We start from the raw sequence: 20,616 nt of genomic DNA on the forward strand, positions 1-20,616 counted from the left end.
CATATACAGCTGATGGACATATTTAAAAGCAGGAAAAATAGTTATTTCTTAGCTTTCTTAGATGAGAAGATCACACCTGAAGAATGAATGAACAGCTCGGAGGGGGGGGGGGGGGGGGGGGGTAGGCAGTAATTTTTATCTATTTTTAAATGTTTGTTTTTTTATCTATTTTTAAATGTTTGTTTACAGAACTCAGAATTTCAGCTTCTTGTATATAAACTTTGCCTTTTTTCTTCATACAATACATATTCCAGATCTGGGTGACAATATGTCACAGAAAATGCAGTCTTAATAAAATTATTCTGATATACAGGGTGATTCAAAAAGAATACCACAACTTTAGGAATTTAAAACTCTGCAACGACAAAAGGCAGAGCTAAGCACTATCTGTCGGCGAATTAAGGGAGCTATAAAGTTTCATTTAGTTGTACATTTGTTCGCTTGAGGCACTGTTGACTAGGCGTCAGCGTCAGTTGATGCTAAGATGGCGACCGCTCAACAGAAAGCTTTTTGTGTTTTTGAGTACGGCAGAAGTGAATCGACGACAGTTGTTCAGCGTGCATTTCGAACGAAGTATGGTGTTAAACCTCCTGATAGGTGGTGTATTAAACGTTGGTATAAACAGTTTACAGAGAATGGGTGTTTGTGCAAAGGGAAAAGTTCTGGACGGCCGAGAACGAGTGATGAAAATGTAGCACGCATCCAGCAAGCATTTGTTCGCAGCCCAGGAAAATCGACTCGCAGAGCTAGCAGAGAGCTGCAAATTCCACAATCAACTACCAGAGGCGATGGCCGCCAGGCAGCCCGTGACAGAGCACTTCATCACTGGCCTCCAAGAAGCCCTGATCTTACCCCCTGCGATTTTTTCTTATGGGGGTATGTTAAGGATATGGTGTTTCGGCCACCTCTCCCAGCCACCATTGATGATTTGAAATGAGAAATAACAGCAGCAGCTATCCAAACTGTTACACCTGATATGCTACAGAGAGTGTGGAACAAGTTGGAGTATCGGGTTGATATTGCTCGAGTGTCTGGAGGGGGCCATATTGAACATCTCTGAACTTGTTTTTGAGTGAAAAAAAACCTTTTTAAATACTCTTTGTAATGATGTATAACAGAAGGTTGTATTATGTTTCTTTCATTAAATACACATTTTTAAAGTTGTGGTATTCTTTTTCAATCACCCTGTAGTTCTCACTTGTTCCACATATCATAAAATTCTTTATACATAATCTCACTTAAAAGTAATAACGAAAACTAAGGCATCAATATTAAAAAGAAAATTTGTATTTAATTTTTATACTGAAAAGAAAGCTTTTATTTTGATATATTGAAATGAGCGATTGCCTTTTTCCATTTCTGCTTATTGTCATCATCCTGGAATTCTTGCTTTTGTGAAACTAAGTTATATCCTGTCCACATTCATTAAGTTGCAAGTTCCTCGAGTATTATCAGGTAAGATAGCGAGGGGTGAACAAATGCAAAAATATTCTGGAATTTTTTCCTGGAACTTAAGACATAACAAAGAATTTTTAGCACGAAGCAGACTGAACTGAAAAATATTCTGAAACTCTCTCTCTCTCTCTCTCTCTCTCTCTCTCTCTCTCTCTCTCTCTCTGTGTGTGTGTGCGAAGAAATAATAATTGACTGTGGTGAACAGTAATTTAAAAGTGTCACAATTTCAGCCAGAGCTATGTTCTGGCAGCTCAGATTTATTTGGGTACCTATTTTTGTTTGTTTCTTATTTAATAATGTTCCAAATTGTTTATGCCTCATTATTGAAGTCTACACAAATGGACTATTCCAGTATCAAGAATCAGAGGACAAATTTTGCTGTCATCTCATCTTCATGAACTCACAGTTTACGGAAATGTAATATTTTGTTTTCTAACTTACTACAAAATGGAATAACTTAATGTATCAGCAATATTCTAACATTGTAATGTGACTTTAGATGACAAACAACTTTCATTGGTGAGAATTAGACAGGCAGGAATGGGTTTATAATCTTGCCTGAACACCACAAACTGATTTTTCTCTAATGTTTTTTATTGCATGCAGTTCTTTACCAAGTTATAACAGACATCTTAACACGAAATCATCAGCTAATTACCGAGTGTATGAAGCCAAGGGCATGCAGTTTCAAATAGGATCATATTTGTTACAGATCTGACATGTGAAAATGAACCATGACTAAATGTCTGTCTCAATTTTGAAAGTCAATAAACACTGTAATAGGGATTGTTCCCTTTTCATGATTTGACAGTCTAGTAGGCACCACTTCTGCTGGTGCTGTATTAAAGGTTTCTGTGATTCTGTTATTGTAGTGATTCAGACACTTGTAGCTTCAGTGTCTATAGCTGAGAAGCTTTGTCTTGAGTGAACTTACTAACTTATTCCAATCAATTTTGGTGAACTGCTTAATCATCTTAATTGTTCATTCATTGGTTTTACGTTGTACTAGTACTGTAGTGGAAAACAGTGCGGGAATTTGATCGCTGCCAACACTTTTAGCTGTTTAACAAGGAGAGCACAGGTGAGCAATTGGAACAGAGCAGAGGATTTGGTCAGGAACAGGCAACCTTCATGGTTGATAAACATGAGTGATTAGTTCATTAATCAGACAAGTGAGACATCATCAAGGATTCACTCAAGCACAACAGTTTCGGTGTTAGTGATATGATTGCCAAAGTTGGTATCCGTTATATTAAAGTTACCTTTAAGGATTCAAATGTGGATCTTGCTGGTGGAACATAGGTAGAGATAATGTAGACAGAGCTATTCAGGGGGTTTTAAACCTCACAGCTACAATGTCTTGATTGTAGCTTTAATTTTAGCACAGGCAGGGCTTTTTTTGTGCATAATAGTGAATCAATCAACTCTGTAGTTCTTTTCGGTGGAGCGATAGTAAATCAAGCCTTGCAGACATAGCTGCTGGGAGCTAGCTTTAGCTTCTGCAATGGCTATTGCATTATGTCTATTTTCTTGTTGTGAGAGGTGCTGCAATAGTGATATGTTTGTTGTTGAAATCATCAACATATAGAAAGGAAAAGTCAGTTTTAATTTCTTAAGAGGTTATTTGCTATTGCTGATCATTAGATGGAGAGTGGGAAATGAACCCCTGATGTTGTGGCAGGGGAGAGGGATGTAGTTGTTTGGTTCATTTTGCTATAGAAATTTATGAGGTGTTTAGTCCCATTAGTTGTTTTTTAACTGCACTTGTTTCCTTAGTGATTAAGTTTCTTCTGTAAGAAAGAATATTGTGGAGATTAACTTCAGTATCAAGTAGATTTAGCAGGACCCTCAGCTAGAAGATCAACAGATTCAACCTTTTTTGCAGTTTCAGGTGAGGTCAACTTTGTAGGTATTTCTGGGCAGACACAGAGGCAGAGCAGTGATCGTCTTGGTAGATAACACTTGGGCGCTACTGCAAGTGGTTATGGTTTGCTTCCTGGTGCATTTGCAGCTTTTGATGGTGTTTCCACACTGCTCAGCATTAGGCAGGAATCTTCAACAGCAGGACCACTTGCAGGGTTGCTTGGGTGTGGAGTAGGTGATGACACAGGTCGTGGTGGAACCCAATCCAAGGAGATAGCCCAACTTTCCTTTGTGGGATTTGATTACATGTAATTTGCATATAAATTCACTGGTGTTGCATAACTTGAACTTATTAACTAGAAAACAAAGTACTGGCACTGAGAAGTTTGAGTTAAGCCTAATATCTCTAATTGGGGATGGGAAAGTGGAAGAGATTGGGTGTAAAATTAATTACTAATGAGCAGTATTATTGTAGAAACCATATCTTTTGGGTTTGAGGTTCTAGATCGACTGATGAACATCTCAATGACATTTCATTGCTAAAACTGAGGGTAGGTTGAGAAAGGGGTAGCATCTAAAAATAATTTTAATTATCACAGCCCATTTTTAAATATGCCATCAGATAATAAGCTAGTAAGTTCAGTAAATTTTCATCATTTTCCTTCTGTTAGGTACCACAGTTGTATATATTTTTTGAACTGACAACGATTCATTCTCCACACCTAAGTATAGAATGTATTGTTTTAGCAATGACTATTGTTGGAGGGTCAGGTACTTTGGAGCCAAATATCAGGCAAGATGATAGTGGGCAAAGGGAATGCCAACTGGGAACATTTGGGAGGAGATTGCCAGTTCCAGCGTTTGCCTTACAACCATGGGAAAGCTTCCAAAAACATCAGTTAGAACTGGGGGATCGGAACCATTTTTATTTTCATTCTGAGACAATATGACACAAAGAAAAAATGAAAGTTTGATATATGTTTATGAGCAGTCTACATACGAACTTTGAGGTTCGCCGATGACATTATAATTCTGTCAGAGACAGCAAAGGACTTGGAAGAGCAGTTGAACGGAATGGATGGTGTCTTGAAGGGAGGATGTAAGATGAACATCAACAAAAGCAAAACGAGCATCATGGAATGTAGTTGAATTAAGTCAGATGATGTTGAGGGTATTAGATTAGGAAATGAGACACTTAAAGTAGTAAAGGAGTTTTGCTATTTGGGGAGCAAAATAACTGATGATGGTTGAAGTAGAGAGGATATAAAATGTAGACTGGCAATGGGAAGGAAAGTGTTTCTGAAGAGGAGAAATTTGTTAACATCGAGTATTGATTTAAGTGTTAGGTAGTCGTTTCTGAAAGTATTTGTATGGAGTGTAGCCATGTATGGAAGTGAAACATGGACAATAAATAATTTAGACAAGAAGAGAATAGAAGCTTTCGAAATGTAGTGCTACAGAAGAATGCTGAAGATTAGATGGGTAGATCACATAACTAATGAGGAGGTGTTGAAAGGATTGGGGAGAAGAGAAGTTTGTGGCACAACTTGACTAGAAGAAGGGATCAGTTGGTAGAACATGTTCTGAGGCATCAAGGGATCACCACTTTAGTATCGGAGGACAGCGTGGAGGGTAAAAATCGTAGAGGGAGACCAAGAGATGAATACACTAAGCAGATTCAGAAAGATGTAGGTTGCAGTAGGTACTGGGAGATGAAGAAGCTTGCACAGGACAGAGTAGCATGGAGAGCTGCATCAAACCAGTCTCAGGACTGAAGACCACAACAACAACAACAACAACATACAATGCAGTTGTGGACAACTGAAATAAAAACATTTTGAAAGGAGTAGCAGAAATGAGAACATTACCTAGTGTGAGTCAATTTTATTTTACTGTAATTGACTTGAACCAGGCATCCACAGCTCGTGGTATAGTAGCTAGCATTTCTGGCCCAGAATCAAGGGGTCCCGGGTGGCCGTGCGGTTAAAGGCGCTGCAGTCTGGAACCGCAGGACCGCTACGGTCGCAGGTTCGAATCCTGCCTCAGGCATGGATGTTTGTGATGTCCTTAGGTTAGTTAGGTTTAACTAGTTCTAAGTTCTAGGGGACTAATGACCTCAGCAGTTGAGTCCCATAGTGCTCAGAGCCATTTTAGCCAAGGGGTCCCGGGTTTGATTCGCGGTTGGGTTGGGGATTTTCTGTGCCTGGGGAGTGGGTGTTTGTGTTGTCCGCATCACTCTGTCATCATTCAGGAAAATGGCAAGACTGAAAAGTGAAGCAATTGGGTGTTTGTATGGGTGCTGATAACTACACCATTGAGTGCTCCACAAACCAAAATCATCATCTTTGAACCAGGCAGTGCTCTCATTTGTGCTACTGCTTCTAAGTTGTTTTATACCAGTTTTACTCACACTACTTGAAAGTTTTATGTTTGACCACCATACGCTGGTGACTGGACAGGTTTGTGAGCTGTCCCCATACGTATCAACTACCAGTACTACAGTTGTACCAAAGTCACACCAAAAAGCTCCTTTCTCTAACTTTTTATGTGCGGAATTAGAAAACTCTTATAATTTTGTTGATGTTGTTGTTGTGGTCTTCAGTCCAGAGACTGGTTTGATGCAGCTCTCCATGCTACTCTATCCTGTGCAAGTTTCTTCATCTCCCAGTACCTACTGCAACCTACATCCTTCTGAATCTGTTTAGTGTATTCATCTCTTGGTCTCCCTCTATGATTTTTACCCTCCACGCTGCCCTACAAAACTAAATTGGTGATCCCTTGATGCCTCAGAATATGTCCTACCAACCAATTCCTTCTTCTAGTCAAGCTGTGCCACAAATTTCTCTTCTCTATAATTTTGTAAAAAGGTTTAATAAAAATGAAGCACCATTGAAAAAATACTAAAATGAATTGTATTGGTTGTCACATCTTCATCCTGGAACTCGAATGCAGCTGTTGCACAAACTTGCTTTGCTGTATCAATATCTCTGCTGTATTTGTGTGAAAATCAGCTGCACAGTTTTCAGGATAAGATATGAAGCCCACGTTTAAGGCAAATTACTAAAAATTGAAGTAAGATGAAATGGTGTGATATATGTGAGGTTTATTTTCCATTTCACTTATTACTCTGCAACTGAAACAGTTTCTCAGCACAGATCAAGTGCCTCACATTTTCCATCACTCCAGCCACTCTTTTAACTCATTCTTAATCTTTTAATAGTAAAGCTGCTTTGATTGTATGTAGAATCATAGATAGCTTTGACACGCAGCACTTTGGATGTAACATCATGGTAAACACTCTTTCCTTGCAATGATTTTTTACCACAGTCCAATTTTATAAATGCATAAGACCGCATCTCCGAAAGATACACAAATTTGTTATCACATTCTCTGCGTATGATCAAAGCAATTTTGCTGCTTCAGTGTTCCATTTGCTTCCATTGGTCAGATCCTGTAATACCTTGTTTTCTTGTGAAAAGCTGTCACAGCTTGAAGCCTGAAAGATCATCTTGTATTGTAGTGTCAGGGTAGTTTCAAGGCAACCTAACAAAATGGCATGGTGAAACCAACTGCCCAGTGAGATTTGATTCAAGAACATCATGGGTTACATGTTTAGCACAGTGACTGGCAAACATACTTAAGACTTTCACTGTGTTAGCATTTCATTTAGATGCTGTCAAGAGTTCCATTTGTGTTAATACACACGCAAAGGCCTGCTTCCTGTGATCTTATGACGTCATATGTTCGAGCAATGCTGCTGATGAGCATTTGCAGAGTATACATCTGTTTACATGGGGTTTTCACTTACATGAACAGAGCATAGCTGCCTGTACACACCATGACTCACAACTCCCATAACTGTATTAATCAGTCACATTTGGCTTATTCTTGAATTCTTTTTTAATTAAGCTGCAAATCGAGCTGACTGGAACTTTGGAACAGCAAAAGTACTGAAGGAGCAAGCAGATTACGTATTCCCTCCACCATTTCTGTTTACTTGCTCCACGGCTGTATCCACCTTCAGCGTCCTCTCGTCGACCTTTCAGATGCTATAAAACCACAGCGATGTAATAGCAAGAACTCCACTGTTGAACATGAGCGAGCTGTGTAGGCAACAGCTGTGGGTGGGAAGCACACCATTGCCACAAACTATATTACAGATAGAAGTATGTTTCGTAGTAGTAGTAGTAATAGTAGTAGTTTCTTTTGATGCCATTTGGACGAAACTATGGCGTAGAAACGACACTGTTGACAACAGTATGTGTTGACGATAATGTACCTCTTTCGGCTAATTCTTAAATCATCTCTTTCTTTTTGGCCAGTTTTTGCGCCCTCTCAGTGCCTTGGCGTGGGCTCATCTCGGCATCCCCTTGGTACGGCCCTGACCGGTCCCACCTGGAAATGTCTACAGTGAAAAATAACCAATAATAACAGTCGATGGCGGAAATGTTGTCGTTTCAAATATGTTTGTCTGGCTTGGTATGACGCCAGCTCGCCGTGGAGCGTTTCTGTCTCGGGTACTTCGGCCGACGTTCGTCTGATGCTTTTTCTGACGTTTCGCCAGCACGAGTGGCTGGCATTGTCAAAACTTCACTCTCCATTGCTGGTGGTGGACTGGAGCCGAGCTCGCGGCTGCAAGCCATGTACCCGGCGTGCCAACGTCCAACGGCTTCTTCGCGGTCATTTCGGGTGCGGTTCTCGTCTTGCTACCTCCAACAGCCGTCGCTACAGCACGGGCAGCCAGGATCCGTTTACCTTGAGGCTTTCTTCTTTCTTGTTGAAGTTATTCTCATGTTTGTGTATTTCCATAGCTTCCCTGAGCAAGCAGGTGTTCACACAGCGCGTGCTCTGTCACGGCCGATTTCTGCCCCAACCTGCAATGTCGCTTATGTTCTGTGATTCTGGTGTTGATTGATCGTCTAGTCATTCTGACATAGACTTTTCCGCATGTTCATGGTATGCGGTATATTTCCGACATTGCAAGTGGATCCGTTTTATCCTTTGCCAATCTGAGACACTCTTTGATCTTCTTTGTCGGCTTATAAATAGCTTTTACACCGTGCCTGCGCAGTATACGGCCAATAATCTCCGTCACTCTAGGACTGCATGGCAGAAAGGCCATACCCGACATTTATTTTTCTGATGTGTCACTTCCCCGAGTGTTTGGCTGTGTTACACTTCTAATATAATTTGTGGAGTACCCATTGCTCCTCAGAACACTTTCCATGTGTTGCATTTAGCGTCTGAGGTGCTGCGGCTCAAATATTCGACTTGCTCGGGTTAACGAGCATATTGATCATGTCTCTTTTCTGGTCAGCTGGTGATTTGATGGTTTGTACAGATATCGGTTCGTGTGTGTCGGTTTTGGATACACGCTGTGTCCCAGGTTTTCACCATCCCTTGTGACCAGCACATCTAGAAATGGTAGTTTTTTGTCCTGCGCGAAACAGAAGGCCTACCACCTCGGGTGTCTGGATTACCAAAGATCCATAAGAATAACGTTCACCGAGACCGATTGTTAACTCTCCTGGCTCTCCGACATTTAAACTAACAAAACACTCGGCTGTCTGCTACACCCGCACGTCGGGAAGTCTGACACATATATGTAAAGGACTCAGGACATTTCATCAAGAAGCTGAAGAAACTAAAACTTGCACCGAACGACATCCTGATCAGCTTTAATGTTGCTTCTTTGTTTACGAAAATGCCACTCAGTGACTCTCTGGAAAACATCGGTTCCATTTTCCCGCAAGACATCACACAGCTACATCAGGCATGTCTCACCACGAGCTATTTCACGTGAAATGGCAACTTCTACAACAGCTGGAAGGCGTCTCTATGGGTAGTCCTCTTGGTCCAGTGGTGGCAAACTTCTTCATGGAACAATTCGAAGCACAGGCATTGGACTTGGCACCATGTAAAACTAAGGTGTGTACAGATACGTCGATGATACCTTCGTTGTGTGGAGCCCTGGTGAGGAACAGCTCGGTGACTTTCTAAAACACTTGATCAGCCTCCACGCCAACATGGAAGTAGAAAAGGGCAAAAACTACCATTTCTAGATGTGCTGGTCACAAGGGATGGTGAAAACCAGGGACACAGCGTGTATCGAAAACCGACACAAATTGCCCGATACCTGCACAGATTATGAAATCACCACCCGAGCCAGAAAAGAGGCATGATTAATATGCCCGTAACGCGAGCAAGACGAAATTGTGAACCACAGCACCTCAGACGCGAAATGAAACACCTGGCAGCTTGTCAACAAGTAGCCACAGAAGTCTTAACAGTTTTGTATATGTAGATGTTTATATGTGTGTATACATTACTTACCCGAAAATAATCGTTTAGTGTGTGTATTATTGCATTACACGTTTCCGCTACTGCGTATAAGGTAAAACTGCACTTGTAAATGTAAAGTCTTCGAAAGAATTGGCAGTGGCAGGGTATTGTACCATAACAGGTAAACGCTGACCTTGTGGAATTATGTATCTCATTGTGGTATTTTGTTTTTTGATCATGGGGATTTGAGCGTCCGCAGACATTTAACCTGAGGGGAGTGCAAGACTTTTAAAATTTCTATTTGTTATATAGATGAGTTGATCAGTTTTGGGGCGTATCCTGCCTCAAGAACTAAATCTTCTAGATGACACACAAAACATTATATCCCAGAGAATGGCGGTTAATCATTCAATATTTATTACACGTACATTACTTCGATATTGTACTTAAAACAATAAACGACTATACAGCAATGGCTAAATCCATAGTAGTGCAACATTTGGCTGAACGAGAGATTAAGCGGAATCTTTGGAAATCACTTCTAGAAGCGTATAAACATTTTGTAATGAATAAAAAAGCCGTACTCCAGATTCAATTGGAAAAGGGAGGGGGGGGGGGGGGGGGGGGAGTGCCTCTGTGTAGGGACACATATGTACGTACACAACCATTTCCAGTAATGTATCAACCGTTGGACCATCAACACCGAAAAAGTTATGGCTTTTTTTGGTCAATCTCAATTCACTCAACAAGTTTTCATGAGTGATCTTTGACGCCCCTTGATCAAATTTTTCGTCCACCTTATTTCCTGCTTACAACCAAGTAGAGAATTTATTATAGCAGCAGCGTCTTGAGCGTCGACGATCCAAACCACATTATTATTGCACAATTTACTGACCTGTGTAGGGAGTACGTCAATAATACTGCCTAACATTATTGCGCAGTACTATTGACCATTTAGGGCCCGCTTTGTCATACCACAGTCTAATAGACTGTGGTCATACATAGCACAACTTTTCTAATGTCGTAGTGGAGACAGAAAATTCCAGCCTCTTCACTTGTTTTCTTTCGGTGCATTTTCTGATATACTTGGTAATAAAATGTAGAGCAAGTCATTTGTAATATATTTCTACGTACACCAAACTATTTTGATCTCGTAAAATTGTATACTGAATGTAGAATGGATGTTTGCTTGGTTCGTTAACAGCTTTCGAACTATACAGGGTGTTACAAAAAGGTACGGCCAAACTTTCAGGAAACATTCCTCACACACAAATAAAGAAAAGGTGTTATGTGGACATGTGTCCGCAAACGCTTAATTTCCATGTTAGAGCTCATTTTAGTTTCGTCAGTATGGCTTCATCCCAACGTGATCAAATTGTAAATTTTCACAATCAACATGTGTGGGCTGACGAGAATCCGAACGCAATTGTGCAATCACGTCATCGACACAGATTTTCTGTGAACGTTTGGGCAGGCATTGTTGTTGATGTCTTGATTGGGCCCCATGTTCTTCCACCTACACTCAATGGAGCACGTTATCATGATTTCATACGGGATACCCTACCTGTGCTGCTAGAACATGTGCCTTTGCAAGGACGACACAACATGTGGTTCATGCACGATGGAGCTCCTGCACATTTCAGTCGAAGCGTTCGTACGCTTCTCAACAACAGATTCGGTGACCGATGGATTGGTAGAGGCGGACCAATTCCATGGCCTCCACGTTCTCCTGACCTCAACCCTCTTGACTTTCATTTACGGGGGCATTTGAAAGCTCTTGTCTACGCAACCTCGGTACCAAATGTAGAGACTCTTCGTGCTCGTATTGTGGACGGCTGTGATACAATACGCCATTCTCCAGGGCTGCATCAGCACATCAGGGATTCCATGCGACGGAGGGTGGATGGATGTTAACGGAGGACATTTTGAACATTTCTTCTAACAAAGTGTTTGAAGTCACGCTGGTACGTTCTGTTAGCTGTGTGATTCCATTCCATGATTAATGTGATTTGAAGAGAAGTAATAAAATGAGCTCTAACTTGGAAAGTAAGCGTTTCCGGACACATGTCCACATAACATATTTTCTTTCTTTGTGTGTGAGGAATGTTTCCTGAAAGTTTGGCCGTACCTTTTTGTAACACCCTGTATAACTATATCGTGTGTCATGGTGAACTTTTTACCTATTATGAAAAGATCAACGTCGATTAGCACATCTTGTGATTTATATCAGATCTGATTTATATATTAACCTATACTGTAGAAGGAATGCTACCTGTTTCGCAGCGAATTTGCAAATTTTGCCTTTAAAAGCAGCGCAGAAATCTTGTCCTCCTTTTTCTCTTGATGGAGGTTTACATATCTAAATTTATTTTTAGTGCTGCAGCTTTGTGATAACTGATTCTTATACCGGTATGAACATCTGCAAACACAACGAGATTGTCGTTGAAAGATGTAATACACCATCGCATCAATGTGAACTTCGTGCATGCTAGAGAAGTAGCTGTTTTCCGCTGACACCTTTACTATAGCTTTCAAAAATTTATTATGCATGCAGTCGACTTGAGACTTTTTCCACTTTGACTGAAATTTCTGTCACCCATTACGGTATATAGGCATGCCTGTTCGGAATCGTGTCTAGATTTCCACTGAACATTTCAGCAGTCGCACGTCCCGAATTTGGAAGGGTGAAGAAGCTTCCAAGAGCTGTTTCTCACAGTTGTAGGCTAAGCGAGGCCAAATTTGCTATAGGAATACATATATTATTAACAACGATAGTACATACTCCTTTCCAACATCATGTAACCGATGTACTCGGTATGTTATTAAATTTCATATCGTCATTGAATTGAATAGGAAATGGGAATAAACATATGGCAAATTGCATTCACTTAGGTTGAAATAGTAGTTCTAAATGTATTAAGAGTGACAGAAATGCTGCAGTTTCCATGTCACTCAGCTGATAAAAAACACAGCTAAATGGGTTTCTTTTTTGATGTGTAGCGAGTTCGGCAGTAGAAATAAAACCATTACATTAGCAGAAAGACCAAATAACGCTTTTACTCAGAAAGAAGAAAGTGTTGCACAACATTTGCCATCTGGCCTGTATTTTGTTATTTTAGGGTTTGGCCATAGTTTACTGTTAAAACACAATAAAGACACCTGCAATTCATCCAGCGCGGCACCTATAGAACTTAACTAGTCAAATTGTCTTTCATCAGTTGCATTTATTTCATCAGAGAATTTTCTAGAGATGTTATCGAAATAAATAAAAGTATTCCATAGCGGGACTGTTTCTACCTTACGTATTCTAGCTGAACCTACAAAAAAAATCCGTGCAGCACTACAAAGGTTTTTGAAGTTTGACAGCGACCCTTCACCTTCGTATTTATGAGGCCAAATATCCTGCTTCCTTTAAGATGACATTAACTGCAGACATGCACTAACGATTGCCAATTTCGTGAACTGGGATGAAAATTAATGAAGTTGTGAGGAGTCAAAGGAAGATGTTTTATTTTAGTTAACGGCAGTCATCTTGACCAATTGATGCAGTAGCTGAATTTACGATGATACGGATCGAATATTCATTGTTAATTACTGTAATGTTACTTATATGTGTTTGTTCAAATATGTTGTAGAGTACCAATGCAGAAGCGATGAAGTGTATTCGTGCTTCGAGCGGCAAAGACCATACCTACGTCGGTAGCGGAGAGCAGTAGCAGCTCGAGCAGCAAGATCTTGCAATAGTAGCAGCCGGCCACGTTGTGAAGAGTCGATGATCATTCGAAATAATGGCTTAATTGTTGAAAGTAATGGTATAACTGTACATTTGTTTGTGTAAGTCGTTCCAAAATGGTTTAAATGGGCCTTATGGTTAGTTAATAGTGGAGAAGTCGTACTGGGCATCTAGTTCACATTTGGGACTTCTCAGTGTAGGTGACCTGCTGACCTTTACAATAAGAGAAACAACTTTTTGGGGAGGGCAACCACCGCTCAGAGACATTCTGAATAACAGCAACAACATTCAGCTCCGAGTAATCGTTCAAATTATCATACAAATTACAACAACTAAAAAGTCAAGAATGATGAAGTGTTTGCAAAAGCCGCATAGTTGTATGCAGGTGCTTTACTCGCAACTACCGATTTCACGTCAAAGTAGCCGCATCTTCACGTTTATCTGTCAAAAAATACAAGCACTTTGTGAAATTTACAATTTAGCAGATGTATAATACTCAAATACTACTCCTTTAGTAGTTTTATAATACTGAGGTACTGATGTAAAGTAGATTATATTTTATTTTTCATTCGTACCTACAATAAACTACGGATTTTTAAAGTTACGTAATGCGGTTCCCAGTCTTCGGTTGTATTCCTGCTTGACTTCCGCCTTGCAGCCGCTCATGTGTTTACTTTGGTTGACTCTTAGTCGACGTGGCCTTCCGGCTTCAAGTGTATTGCTGACCTCCAAGGGCTGCTTACACCACATCGGCTTGTTATCTATACGGCAGAAGTAAGCACATTACACGGGATTCTAAGTTTTACGTCATTGCTTTTATACAGTTTGTGTCTATCGGATCTCATAATATATCCCACGTGGTATTATCCGGTAGGCCTAAGCTATTTTTAAGATCTCTTTCCATTCTCTACGTTTTGGGTCCTTACTGGATTATTATTTTTGGGATAATATTTCCCGTGTACTTATACCACCATTCCTAGACGTTAGTTATTTTTAGGCATTTTATCTCTGTTCACGGTAATGTTCCATTCATTATTAGTTTTTCTTCTGCTTTTTTCTAGGCCTGACTCATTCAGCAGTCATGCTTTGCACATTTTACAAGCATCCTTTGGGAGCACTCAATTTGATTCCGACAGCCCACCATTATGGTTTGACTTTTAACGTGGATTATTTCCCAAGAACTGGGATTCCGTAATTGTTCATATAGATATGGAAATATGTATAACGATTGTGAGTACTCGTCATTGTTTCTTGTGGAATGTCATCACTATGGCTCTGTATTTCTACCATTTGAAATTTTCACACAGTGATTTGTATTTTTGACAGATACACCTGAAGATGCGTCTATACTGACGTGAAACCGGTAGTTTCGAAATAAAGCACCTTTATACGGCTATGCGGCTTTCGGAAATACCTCATCATTCTTGACTTTTTAATTGTTATAATTTTTATGATAATTTGAACGGTTTCTGAATGTTGTTATGGTTATTCATGCAGTTACAATGATCTATAGAACGGATAGTCGCAGCGGAGTAGTGGAACTTTCAATGGTAGTATAGTTTGAATACTTAAAGTCCGAGTAACTATTCGCTCGAGGAAGCTGACTGATTAGTTTAGCTTTGCGAGTTTCCACCAGTGAGAACTGTCTAGTGGTTCCCATTGTGAAACATTGAATGGCTAGTTATGGAGGTGTGGCAACGTTATGGTAAAGAGCGGGCTTAAGTAATTTGTTGAGTGAGTATTGCACTGAGACCAAACACTCAATTGTGGATACATGATTGGACTGAAGGTCAAATGTTGATCTGGATTGCTCCATATTTACTAGCTAGTGTTCCTGCTTAGGAAGTTCAGAGGTAATTGAGTATTGATGTAATTATGTACATGTGGTTGGCGCATTCTGGGAGAATTGAATGCTAGCTGTATTACGTGGACGATAGTGTGGTGCGCCATTGTTGTAGAAAATGTATCGGACTGGTGGTTGGTTTGAGCGATAGTGATTCAATTTGCAACTTGGTTAAACAGGCAGCAGGGAATATCGGAACGAAACTACCTATTGGTCGTACAGTGTTGATCGCCCGTAAACTTCAAAGATCTTTCCCTTCAGGTTAAGTAGTAACACATTGGAACCACTTACGCACTCATATCACAGTATTATCATTATTTTCATTTTATATAAGTGGCAAGTGACCATCAGATTAGGAAGCGATAATGGGACGCGATTCGCCAACACCCGAAGAAGCTTAAATTTTGCTTGGATTGTATAGTTTCTTCGCTCAAGTGGAGTGGCACTTAGGTTTTTTATTTTCTATTTTAAATCGCTCTTTTTCTGATATACTGGAAAAGTTTTTAAAAAAAGCTTTGATACGTTAACCAAAAATAAAGAAGTCCTGAACATTATTTACAAATAAACGAGTTCTCCCCAAAAGTTATTTGAGTTCCAATAAAAAAAAACTGTAAAGAGACTTTCAGAAATTCGCAAGATAGATTTAAAAACAAAGATATTATTGATTTGTTACTAGTGACTGGAACGGAAGATACAAAATTCAGAAGTGCAGTGTTTTAGTATTACATCTGACTTGGTAATATTATTTGGGTAGAATGTCATACAAAATGAAAATAACTAAAGAAGGAAACATTATCCTTATAAATGATAACTACGGAAAGAAATATTTCATGGCAAAATATTTGAGAAAATAAAATAAATAAGAAATTAAATATTTATTTTAAACCTAAATAAAACAGAGGTAAACATTGTCGATAAAAATTGCATCGCTGACTTAACATTCAATTATTTCTCTGGTTTAAAAAGGTCGGCATTACTTCACAATCTAAGGGGAAGCTGTTACATTATGTGTTATGACGTGTCGCAAGTAAAAGAAATTTCTTAAGCGGTAAGTCTGATCATGATTAATTAACTTTCAGTGATAGATGGTTATTGAATTTTATATTTAACTAGAGAGTTATCTACTTATGTAACGTAGGATTCACGAAGGGCAAAGGTTTTTTGAACTGCGCGTTAAGATGCACCTTCTTATGACAGTTTTAGTCAAAAGAAAAAAAAAATCAATGATAATAAACTTCAATCGATTCTTAGTCCAAATAAATCACATAAAGCTACATCGTGACGAAACGGCACAGAGATCATTCGTGATCAGTTTTGTTGAGTACAACTGATAGATAATACGTAGCTAAAATATTTTGTTTTATAGTATTAAACGTACCTATGTGTGTATATTGCTTACAACAGCGTGTTGTTTTGTAGAACACGGAAGAAAAGGTTTGACAGTATTGCATCATTCAGTAAAGCATTTAACTGTAGCGATGGTTCGTTATTTAAAAGTCCAACTACGTACTTGCAACTTACCAAATATACCTAATACTAATGATCAATAGGCAGTTAAGACGCGATAATACGAGCAGCTCCTTGTACGAAATTTAAATTAAATAAAGATGAAAGTTGGGCTGGAGCGAAGTAACATCAAATTCGTTCACATATGTATGAACGTCGTAAGCGTTGTTCCCTAATTCAGGTAGTGAAGCATCGTTCGTTACAGGATATGCTTCTAAAACTGTACAAGGAGTGTTGACTGCCGCCAGCATTGTGTAATCAGCCACATTACGAGAAGTGGTGATCCCGAGCTACCACGGCATAAAGTAGCGATTGTCTTTGACTTAATTACGCAGGTATTCTTCAGACACGGTGCAAGTTCTTGCACTGTGTGAGACGATGTTGCTATTTCCTCATTGCTCCTTTTGTGGCCCTATCACGTCTGGGAAATGGAAATAACAAAATTGTTGTACCAAGTGGCATGTGCCGACGCAAACATTTATTGCTCAGAAGACCTCAGACATTAGCGTGAAATCTGCAGAACTCGCAATTTTGAGGCAGTTCAATTGCTTATATTTCCGAAACAGTTCGGTAATCTGTGTCTTGATGGTTAAACTGGATTAATTGTTTCAACAACAGTGGTAGTAGAGCACAAGAGTATTGTGGAAGTCATGATGTATGATGTTGTTAAATATTGTATTTATAGATGTTGGCGTGTCGTGATTCTAATCTTTTGTTTCAAATTTGCAGACACTGAACAGATATCCGATAGTGAATCTAAGATAGTTCGCTCAAGATTAATTCTAGGATCTTCAAGTTTCTTTGTCAGCAGTGTTTCTCACTAACCACTCGTCGAGTCGCTGCGCGTATCCTCTTCGTGCTTGTGTTCGTAACCGTATCTCGCAGAACCGAAACCAAATCCAAAGTTGAAACAACACACAGAAAACACGCTAGCGATAGGGAGGAAGATTGTGCCAAGGACCTGGTGAGGGATAATGTCACACAGCAGTTACATACATCACATCGTAACAATTGCACACCAAATAAAATCTTATTGCGACCTAACTCAACAAATTTATTTACAAAACCTGTACCTTAGGCAACGATCTCCATTATGTTTTGTAAGTTCCCTACCAACGTAAGAAGAGTGTCTTCATTTTATTGTCTCAAATAACAAAACCACACATGTAAGAGCAGAATATTCTAATCGCACACAGACACACAACATGGTAAGGTACACATGGATGTGATTTTTAGATGGCTTTCTATAAGTTCCCACATGAGCAGCCACTACCACCACACAACAAGCGAAGAAAAACTAGGCATCACGCGAACCTGAGAAAAAGAGTTCTTTTTTGTGTCGCGAGGACATTAATAACATTGCGAAATGAGACCAGTAATGATTTTAAGAGGGTACAATTTATCGATGTGTTCTAAATTCCACTAAAGATCCATTAATAATGAAAGCTGCAAGAAGCAGCGTTTCAACGTGTTTCATCCGCTATTGCTGGCACCCCTTCCAGAGCGCCGTCCCCGACGACATACGTACCGGGAGATCGAGCGAATTCCTGCAGGCGATAGAAATCGGCGAGGTCTTTGGCACTGCACAGCGGCGTGTCTACAGTGTGGGTGTTGTTGAAGAGGCTGTAGTTGACCTCGTACGCCTGGCGCTCCTTGTTGTACGCGACCATGGGCTCGAAGCGGTGGCCCCAGAGGATCTCCGTGGGCAGGTAGGAAGAGCGCGCCTGGGTCGTCTGGCCCGTGGACTCGATGGTGCCCTCGAGGATGACGACTATCTCGAACCGGCTCTCCGATCTGGTGTCGAGCAGGTCTGCGGCCGAGAGGCTGTACAGCGGGCTGGTCTCGGTGATGCGGTGGATGACCGTCATGGGCCAGATGAAGAAGAGGTTGTTGTCGCCGTCGTCGGTGCCCACGTCGAGCTCCCACTGCGACTGCGCCAGCTCCTCGCCCTCCTTGGTGCGCCGCGTGCGGATCAGCTGCGCGCGCACCGTCGCGCCGATGATGTGCGACTTGCGCATGTCGCCCACGCGGAACATGAGCGCCAGCAGCCCGTCCCGCAGGCAGATGACGGCGTTCCGGCTGAACAGCAGCGTCTGCGTCCGCTGCTTCGGCCGAGACATCTTGGCGAACACGATACCCACCTGCGAACAGAACGCCGCTCGCAGTGACGATGATATATCGTACATTGACGAAAAAATCGAGGCAGCAGTAAATAATTAATATAGAGTAATGAAATTAAGGGAATACATTTGTCTAGGTAACATACACTACTCGCCATTAAAATTGCTGCACCACGAAGATGACGTGCTACAGACGCGAAATTTAACCAACAGGAAGAAGATGCTGTGATATGCAAATGATAAGCTTTTCAGAGCATTTACACAAGGTTGGCGCCGGTGGCGACACCTACAACGTGGTGACATGAGGAAAGTTTCCAACCGATTTCTCATACACAAACAGCAGTTGACGGGCGTTGCCTGGTGAAACGTTGTTGTGATGCCTCGTGTAAGGAGGACAAATGCGTACTCTCACGTTTACGACTTTGATAAAGGTTCGATTGTAGCCTATCGCGATTGCGGTTTATCGTATCGCGACATTGCTGCTCGCGTTGGTGGAGATCCAATGACTGTTAGCCGAATATGGAATCGGTGGGTTCAGGAGGGTAATACGGAACGCCGTGCTGGATCCCAACGTCCTCGTATCACTAGCAGTCGAGATGACAAGCATCTTATCCGCATGACTGTAACGGATCGCGGTCAGCCATGTCTCCATCCCTGAGTCAACAGATGGGGACGTTTGCAAGACAACAACCATCTGCACGAACAGTTCGATGACGTTTGCAGCAGCATGGACTATCAGCTCGGAGACCGTGGCTGCGGTTACTCCTGACGCTGCATCACAGACAGGAGCGCCTGCGTTGGTGTACTGAACGACGAACCTGGGTGCACGAATGGCAAAACGTCATTTTTTCGGATGAATCCAGGTTCTGTTTACAGCATCATGATGGTCGCATCCGTGTTTGGCGACATCGCGGTGAACGTACATTGGAGGCGTGTATTCGTCATCGCCATACTGGCGTACCACCCGGCGTGATGGTATGGGATGCTATCGGTTACAGGTCTCGGTCACCTCTTGTTCGCATTGACGGCACTTTGAACAGTGGACGTTACATTTCAGATGTGTTACTACCCGTGGCTCTACCCTTCATTCGATCCCTGCTACTACCGCCACTCTTATGCGACTGACGTGAAATTTGAATAGACATCATTTTTCAGATGTAGGAACATACCCAAGACTCCAGTTTAAGTTGCACAACTCCTTCTTGGTGTTGCCTTTTTTTATCGTCATTGTACGAAAGTGTTTTGATAAGTCCGGTAAATTGCCATGAAAGAATGGAAATTTTTTTATGTGCTTTCATGATTGGTAAGCTTGACTGCTGCAAGGATCGTATAAAGAATTTCAACAATGTAGAGAGTACACTTCATTGTAGACGGCCGTCTGAACTGGTCAGTGTGTCGACTGTGATTGAAAATAGAGAAAACCGAGTTTCGTGCTGTTATTATACATTTTCAATTTGAAGGGCTGGACTGTGGCACAAATCAAAAACCGAACTGGATGAAGTTCTGTTGTTGAAAGTCTCCGAGTCATTAGAGCATGCAAATATGTCCATGCAGACTTCCAATTTCCCAAAACAGCTTTCAAACGCGAAGCGCAAACGGCTGTAGGCGGAAACAATAGCGATCTATAGAGCTATGTGGCAACGTTTGCCACAGAGCTGTTTACAGAACTCGCTGTAGCATCTCTGGTGCCGCGAATCAACTGCGTCCAGCGTACAGAAACTATCAAGCACGCTGTTCTTAATCTTATACATTTGTACATTATGCATATTTCTTTGTGCGACTGTTTTATAATTTCAAAGGTGTTCTCAAGGAAT

The 20,616-nt window shown here is 40.9% G+C and overlaps 1 protein-coding gene across 1 annotated transcript in view; it reads right to left on the reverse strand.

Annotated features, from left to right (window-relative positions):
• Positions 1–20,616, reverse strand: part of LOC126458593 (G protein-activated inward rectifier potassium channel 3-like) — a 109,078-nt gene that overhangs the window by 23,732 nt on the left and 64,730 nt on the right. Inside the window, exon 4 of the mRNA XM_050095737.1 lies at positions 18,211–18,823. Within this exon, the coding sequence (XP_049951694.1) occupies positions 18,211–18,823 (613 nt within the window). The remainder of the gene's footprint in view (positions 1–18,210; positions 18,824–20,616) is intronic.

This window comes from Schistocerca serialis, chromosome 2 (assembly GCF_023864345.2).
Source record: "Schistocerca serialis cubense isolate TAMUIC-IGC-003099 chromosome 2, iqSchSeri2.2, whole genome shotgun sequence".
Taxonomy (NCBI): domain Eukaryota; kingdom Metazoa; phylum Arthropoda; class Insecta; order Orthoptera; family Acrididae; genus Schistocerca; species Schistocerca serialis.